This window comes from Perognathus longimembris, chromosome 13 (genome assembly GCF_023159225.1).
Source record: "Perognathus longimembris pacificus isolate PPM17 chromosome 13, ASM2315922v1, whole genome shotgun sequence".
In the NCBI taxonomy this organism is placed as follows: Eukaryota; Metazoa; Chordata; class Mammalia; order Rodentia; family Heteromyidae; genus Perognathus; species Perognathus longimembris.
In genome coordinates, this window is record NC_063173.1 from 51981045 (window position 1) to 51989875 (window position 8831).

The 8831-nt window shown below is 37.0% G+C and overlaps 1 protein-coding gene across 1 annotated transcript; it reads left to right on the forward strand.

The window, feature by feature from the left end:
• Window positions 1–1094: 1094 nt before the first annotated feature.
• On the forward strand, window positions 1095–2039 carry LOC125362572 (putative olfactory receptor 5AK3). Its single transcript, XM_048361394.1, has one exon. It carries the CDS (start codon window positions 1095–1097, stop codon window positions 2037–2039), a length of 945 nt encoding a protein of 314 aa, XP_048217351.1.
• The last annotated feature ends 6792 nt before the right edge of the window (window positions 2040–8831 follow it).

The following is an 8831-nucleotide window of genomic DNA, read 5'->3' on the forward strand; positions in this document are numbered from 1 at the left end:
CAATGGAAATGGAAACTTATATACACGTAAGAAGATGCTTATAGAATAGTTCTGTTTTGTTTAGTTCAGTTTGGTTTTGTTGTTTTTTTGTTTTGTTTTGTTTGTCGGTTGAGGGGCCTGGGCATCGTGCCTGAACCTCTTTGTGCTCAAGGTTAGCACTCTACCACTTCAGCCACAGTGCCATTTCCAGTTTTTGAGTGGTAAATTGGGGAAAAGTCACAGGGAATTTCCTGCCCAGACTGGCTTTGAACTGTGATTCTCAGATCTCAGCCTCCTGAGTAGCTTGGATTATAGGTGTGAGCCACTGTCAGCTGGTTTTAAAGTGTTGTTGTTTTTTTTTAGGGGAAGTACTGTCATGGTATTTATGGAAAGGGTAATTATGCACATTATGCAGCCATGAAATATGTGTGACCTAGCTACTTATCTCAGGAAACTCTTGCTCTAACCTTACTCTTTTTTTTTGTTTTGGTTTGTTTTGTTTTTGCCTGTCCTGGGCCTTGGACTCAGGTCCTGAGCACTGTCCCTGGCTTCTTTTTGTTCAAGGCTAGCACTCTACCACTTGAGCCACAGCGCCACTTCTGGCCATTTTCTACATATGTGGTGCTGGGGAATTGAACCCAGGGCTTCATATATATGAGGCAAACACTCTTGTCACTAAGCCATATTCCCAGCCCCTCTAACCTTACTCTTATTTCAAGAACTTGAATGAGGATAATATGGATCACATGATAACTAAGAAAAACTATAGGATGACAGGAATGTTTAAATATATAATTGAATATTGACTCATGCAAGTACAGGTAACCATTTACTGGAAACTTTAAGTCTGTCTATATTTCTTAGAATCACTTATTGAAAGCTAGCTTTGTCCATTTTCAAATGAAACAATGACACATATAAATCCTGTGGTGGATTCCTATCAAGAGTATTTTAAAAGCTACTTGGAAACGAATAAATGGCTTATGAGTAATTGTTAGGAAAATCCAGCCCAAAACAATAAAATGAAATTTGAAAAGGTTATGATACCGAGAAATCCTAAAGATTTCTACTTTTTCTTGTTCCTTCCTTTGGTTGTCTCCAGAATTTGGTGAGCCATGACAAGAGCAAATAGCAGTGAAATCAGTGAGTTCTATCTTCTGGGATTTGGTGTCCCAAATGAGATTCAGTACGTCCTCTTCATTGTATTCCTTGTAATCTACCTGACGTCCATGGTGGGTAATGCTGGAATGATCCTACTCATCAACACAGACGCCAGACTTCAAACACCCATGTACTTTTTCTTACAGCATTTGGCTTTTGTTGACATCTGTTACACATCTGCCATCACTCCCAAGATGCTGCAAAATTTTCTGGTAGAAGACAAATCCATATCGTTTGAAGAATGTGCCGTGCAATTATTTATCTATGTCGTGTTTGCCACCACTGACTGTTACATCTTGGCAGCAATGGCGGTGGACCGCTATGTGGCCATCTGTAAACCACTTCGCTACCCTATCATCATGTCTCGAAAAATCTGCCTCCAATTGGCAGCTGGATCGTATCTCATGGGATCTATAAACTCCTGTGTCCACACAAGTTTTACATTTTCCTTGTCCTTCTGTAAATCCAACCGTATTAATCACTTCTACTGTGATTTTATCCCAATGATCACTCTTTCTTGCTCCAGCATTGACATGAACATCCTGCTGACATTTATCTTTGTGGGATTTAACCTGATGTTTACTGTGTCTGTCGTGATTGTCTCCTATACGTACATCATGGCCACCATCCTAAAGATGTCTACTGCCGGAAGGAAGAAAACTTTCTCCACCTGTGCCTCCCACCTAACAGCAGTGACCATTTTCTATGCAACTCTCTCTTACATGTACTTAGAGCCCCATTCCGATAATTCTGAGGAGAATACAAAAATAGTCTCTGTGTTTTATGGCATTGTAATTCCCATGTTGAACCCTCTCATCTATAGTTTGAGAAACAAGGAGGTGAAAGATGTTATCAAAGTGGCAGGAAGAAAGATCTTTAGATTCAATACACACTCATAATGTTCATCACATCAAAGCATCTTGTAACATAAGCTGCCACAATATAATAATTCTAAAATGGTGCATATAGAGCTGGAAAGTGAAGGCTGCCCCTATAAACACACAAGAACTTATAAAATGTTCTAGATTTCTTCTGAGACTCATTTCTCCCTTAGAATGCAGTTTACAATGCATCAATCATAGAGAAGGGTTTTGTGATGATTATTCAAGACATTTACAAACTTCGTAAATACTAAATCAAATATTTCTCCCATATTCTTCATTGGGTAAAACAATCTCCACTTGTATATAACCAGTATTCAAATCAAAGTTCAAACTTAAATAACTTCCATAAATTGCCTAATTGAGGGCTGGGAATATGGCCTAGTGGCAAGAGTGCTTGCCTCGTATACATGAAGCCCTGGGTTCGATTCCTCAGCACCACATATATAGAAAATGGACAGAAGTGGCACTGTGGCTCAAGTGATGAGTGCTAACCTTGAGCCAAAAAAAAAAAAAGTGGAAGAATAAGAAGAATCCAGGGATAGTGCTCAGGCCCTGAGTCCAAGGCCCAGGACTGGCAAATAAATAAATAAATAAATAAATAATAAAAAATTGCCTGATTGTCCTTTGTAAATTCTGTTCAAGTTGTTCACAAAAATGAGTGTGAAATAAATGTATTTACTTAAAAAGAATCTTATGACTTCAGCTATCCTGTCTACCCAATAATCTCATGCTTATTACATTACCTGGCATTTGAAAACAATTGCTTCCAACATGTGTTTGTGAGTAAATACTTGAGTCTAATTTTTATTATTCCAAGATTCACATTCTTTTTTTTAATTTTTTATTATCAAACTGATGTACAGAGAGGTTACAGTTTCATACGTTAGGCATTGGATACATTACTTGTACTGTTTGTTACCTTGTCCCTCATACTCTTTTACCCCTAGCACCTACTAATTAATGATAAGGAATTTATTTAGTACTCAATAAAATGATTTTGGGAGGGGAAAAATATACAAAGAAAAATGTTTGTCCCTTAAATAAGGAAGTATGCTACTATTGTTCAGTGGAGAGAGAGCTGTTCTCATGGCATTCTGTGTTTTATAAGGAATGACCCATATCCAGGAGCTTTTTCTAAAGGTTACTATAGAGGCTTGAGTCTTCAATCGGATTTGAAGTCAAGCAAAATCAAGAATGACTAACCTTAAAAGAAGAGGAAAGACTTGATGAAAGTCACAGAATACCACCTACCAAACACTGAAACTATATGAATGGCATAGAATAGAAAACATTTAAGCTGAAAGACAAAAACTTCATTTACCAATCCACAAGTGCACATTCATTGTTATGGGAAAAAAAAACATGGCATTTTTTAATCCCTCTAGGAAGAACTGTGATTTTTTTTTTGTGGAAAAGTTAATTTGGCTAGAAAAAGAGGACTTCTGTTCCAGGCTCCCTTTCCCCTAGAATGGTAGGGATCTTAATGTTTATTTCTGGGACCTCAAATTGAACAAAGGTTTGGTTTTTGAGGGTCAGGCCAGTGGAATGCCCTGCCTAATAGGAATAGATTTTTTTTCTGTCTGGAGGCTTTGGCTGATAGATAGTCTACCACAATGATGGATGATAGAGTTCTGCATCAATCCTTTTTCAAATGGCATCCTATCATTTCTGTTCAGGTAGATGTCATTCTACTGTAAAAACAATGGGAATTCAAATGGGGTCATGAGCTATTGACTCCAGGAGAGAATGGGTATGGAAATGAATTATTTGAGATAGTGTACCTCACATCATCATGGTACATAAGGAAGCAAGAAAAGTTTTTGCAGTCATTCACACAACCTGTGATACAGGAGCTTCCCATTTCAGGTAACTATGGCCATTACCTGCCTACACATAGGATTCATCCTGCCTTCCATGAAGCATTCTGCCATCAAGAAAAATAGCCATGTTGAATTTCTGTTAAAACTAGGAATTCATGGCTCTATCCCAACATCTATTGTTCATAAGGTTTTAATGTCTGCATGCAGAAACTTAAAATGTGTTTGCTGTATGGCAAAGTAGTCCATTAGAGACTGTTTCGTAAGAACTTGGCAAGCCCAGAAATGGTTTCTGAATGTCAGTATGGGAGCTCAAAACCCTAATCAGAATTAGAAGTCAATCATGAGAAAAGATGAATACATTTATGAAAATTTAGGTCAGACAGCTTTTAGGTCAAACTTTAGGTTAGATTTATCTTTGCATAAAGTAAGGTCTTTGTTTATGGTAGTAAGGCTTTATCACTACACCCAAGCCCACATTCCTGGACAAATGAAAAGATGCTTTACCAGCTACAAAAAAAAAAGGGTTAGTTATGAAATAACAAAGAAAATATAACTTTAAAAAAAGCATATGGGTGGCAGTGTTGTTGAATTCCATCTCAATCCCTTACGACCTGGTTCTCTAGGGACTGATAACTGATCCCTTAGGCCCCAACAATAAACCCGTCCATGAGGAAGATTCACAGCGAGACCTTGGTGGCAATCAACCTGCACCAGTTGCAAAGACAGAATGTGGAGACAGCATCGACATAAGGAAGAAGGGCCAATTAAAATTTCCACATTCACTGTGTGTGCATCATTTCAGCAGCTTCACGCAACAGAGCAAAGTAAATAGAAGTTACAGAGCATTTCTTCCTGGGACCAGGACTCACTGCCTTTCTGGTGATGTGATAGAAACAGTTAAGGAGACAGAAGTAATCTGAGAGTTGCCTAGCAAGGAGGTGAATCTCTTCACTCCCATGCCCAAAGAAAATAATAATAATAATAATAAATTAGTGTCTGTCTTTCTCAAACTGTTTCCACAGATAAAGAAAAAGAACAAGAGAGTAAGGTCAGGAAGGTGAAATGTTTTGCTAGAGTGTGGGGAGACCCAGGGAATGGGGGACAGATGAATGGAGAGAGGAAAGGTAGCTGAATACAGCCAAAATATTCGATTTACATATGTAAAAATGGAACAAGGTAACAAGAGGATGGGTGGGGTTGTGACAGATAAAAGAGAATGATGGAGAGGAGTCTGTCATCCAGGAATCATTCATGTTGAACTGAAAACTCTGGGTCCACATACTTAAAGATAATAAAGGACCCCATTCTCCATAAGTCTCTGGACCACGCTCTCCTCATTGTTCAATACACATGGATCTTTCTTTTTTGTTATTTTTATTGTCAAGGTGATGTACAGAGGAGTTACAGTTGCATACATAAGCTAGTGAGTACATTTCTTGTCAAACTTGTCATCTCTTCCCTCATTTTTCTCCCACCTTCTCTCCTCCCAAATCCTCCCTCCTGAGTTGGTTTATTCAGTTTACTACATATTGTCTTGCAAGTATTGCTGGTGCATTGGTTCACCTTTTGCCATTTGTCTCACCATTTTAATGCTCCCCTTTCCTTCCCCAATTCAGACAAATGTATATAATATACCCAGGGTGCCAAAATCAAATACAGTGGCAACAGGGGATAAAGCATAGGGAAGATACAAAAAGAAAAGAGAAATAATTTCACATGGAACGTTAAAAATAAAAACAATAATGATAAACTGTTTGTGTCTACAACTTGGAGTTCATTTCGCTTAGCATCATCTTAAGGATCTTTCTATAGATTATATATTTATCTTAAAGTTTGGGGTCGTGTATTTACTCATATGAATCTACTATGATTTAATGAACTCTTATTTCCAAGTTGACAATGATCTCCATCAAATTACAATGAAGGCCATCACCTTCTAAGTAACCTCTGTGATTTCTATTTTACAGAGGAAGAAACTCAAACTGAGGAGACATGTCCCACATGTCTCTGAAGTGGTGGTCGAAGAAAAATTCAAACCCCAGGTTAGTCTATTTCTGCTCCATTGAACAATTCAACTTCTCAGAGAGCATCAGAGTGGTGAGACACTGTAAATATGTGAAAAACTCGGCAGTGATTGGCCAAGCTTGTAATAGTTATTTCATTAGTAAAAGCCTTCATCCTACAGGGAACAAAGAACTCTATATTGAATGAAACTCTCCCACAGGTGAGTTAGAGAGTGTGTGTGTGTGTGTGTGTGTGTGTGTGTGTGTGTTGCATTTTGTATTCTTAGCTCCTGAAAGGTGTTCTCCAAAAAACATCATATTACGTTATCTTATTTGAATTCAGAACGATTATATATTGTCTGGCTATATCTTTAAGGAATTGTCCCACACTATTATTTCTGAAGATACTTGAAAGGACCAGAGGTGATTGTGTCAGGAATGTTAGCTTCCTGCAGTTCATCAAAAGAGAGAACACACACACACAAAATGTACAACCAAAACTTATAAGCTAAAAAAGCATAGGTGTATACTGGTCTGAAGCTCACCATTCCATATAGAGCAACACACAGCTCTGCCCAGTTTTGTTTTGCTTTGTTTTGTTGTGTTTTTTTTTTAATTTATTGTCAAAGTAATGTACAGAGAGGTTACAGTTTCATACATTAGGCCTTGGGTACATTTTTTGTACTGTTTTTTACCTCCTTCCTCACTCACCCCTCCACCCTCCCCCTCCCCCTCTCCCCCAATGAATTATTCAGTTGGTTTACACCAAATGGTTTTGCAAGTATTGCTTATGGAGTCATTTGTCTTTTTATCCTTTGTCCCTCGATTTTGGTATTCCCTTTCACTTGCCTAGTTCTAATACCAGTATATACAGTATCCAGTGTACTCAGATAAGATACAGTGATAGTGCGGGGACAACCACAGGAAGGGGATACAAGAGGATCATCAACAATAGAAGCTATGGTTTCACATGGCATGTTGAAAGTGATTACAACAGTGATATAACAGTCATTTCCATAACATGGAGTTCATTTCACTTAGCATCATCTTATGAGTTCATAAACTCAGCCCAGTTTTGAATATAGGATCACTTCTATCTTTATGACTTCTGCACAGATGTGGAAACACCTGGCAATGGTTGTTCTCTGGTCATTTAATAATGAATTTTTTTCATATGGCAAATAATACCACAGACTTTAATCATATATAAATATTTGAATATATGTAAATTTATATGTAAACATAAAAGTATATGTATGTATGTGTGAATGACCACTTACATGTTACCACTAGTTTCTCTAGACTGTGCACCTAAAGGTAAAAATTCTGACTCACTGACACATATGTTTATTTGCACTATTTCTGAGTTGTCTCCAACATACTCTACTGATTTTCCTCGTCCTTTCCAACAGAAAAAAAGCTGAGTTCCTATACATCTACATCCTCACCATAACGACATTTTATATTGATGAGTCTTAAACCATATCCCCATGCAGTTCTCATACACAGGTGTTAATTACTAGTGAATAAGTTGTCATATTTCCATTGAATAGATTTTCTTACTTTTATAAGTTTGCTGCTCATATCTCCTGTGATATGTTTTCTGGTAGGCTGGTATAAAGAAATAACTTATTCACTAGATATCAATTTTAGATGTCAAAGTTGACTTACTATATCTCCACTCAGTACATAGTCCTTTTGTGCTGAAAATTTTTATGATTTGGACTTTTGTCTTGTCTAATTTTCTTCTACAAAACTAGGTCATAGGTAATCACCAATGTTTTACTTTCTATGCTTTAAAATTTGAAAACACAGAATTGAGTTGTAATCAATGTTATATTTTTGTAAATATAATATTTATTGAATTATTTTTATGGAGCTACATGCTAAAATTTTAATACATCAAGTTTTCATAGGCTAATGGATCTGCTCTTGATTTCCTTTTCTCAGTGCCATGGACCTATTCGTTTACCACCAATTCAGTTCCAGACTGTTTGTTTTTGTTTTTGTTTTTGTTTTCTGGGGGGATTTTGCTAGTTGTAGGGCTTGAACACAGGGCCTGGGCATTGTCCCTGATCTTTTGATCAAGGCCAGTGCTCTACCACTTGAGCCACAGCACCGTTGGTGTAGGTCACTCAAACTCTATTTTTGTTTTGTAAACATAACACAGGTACATTTTCACACTGAGTTATTTGCAGTGAGACAATGTACAGCAATGATCTACCCATTTCTATTAGTTGACATAAAGAAATGGTGAGAGACAGACAATGTAAGCAATCTACTCCAGTGTGGCCTGTGGACCAGTATCAGAATTCAGCCTCTATGAAATCAATCTATGATGAGGTAAGAGCAGGAAGCAAGCTTGAACCTTTCTAAACTAGTAATAAACTTTAACAAACATTGAGCTTATTGGTTTACTTGTTATATAATTCTGATGTGAAATGCATTGTAAATATTTTTACCTGATCTGCTACTATAGGAACGTGGCTAATGACCATATGGCCATGAATTCATGATAGTCAAAGCAGAGTTGGTGAGGAAGGAAAAGGAGTAAAACAACAATATGGAAACAAGGTAGAGCATCACCATGTAAAACTATATGGGTAGGCTCAAAGTTTTCAAATATAATCACTTATGTAGGTAAATATCTTTTCACTAAGACATATTAAGCAGAAGAGAAAGTTCAACTCAAATATATTTTATCATCCATAATTGATCTATGAAGCAGTAGCTAAGAACACAGTTCCTATTCAATGGCAGTTACTCCAAAATGGAGATGAAATTATAAACGTTCTTTAGCAAGGGTCACCTATAAAAAGCCAAGTCAAGCTTGTAAAAAAAATGTTCTCAGAATCCACTACAAAACGGAAACATGATAATATTACCAAATTTGAATTAGTTAATAATTAAAGAACCACAATGGTCTTTCTCTCTTCTTCTTTCTATTGCAGCTTTTTTCAGATGAAATTTGATTTTTACTAACC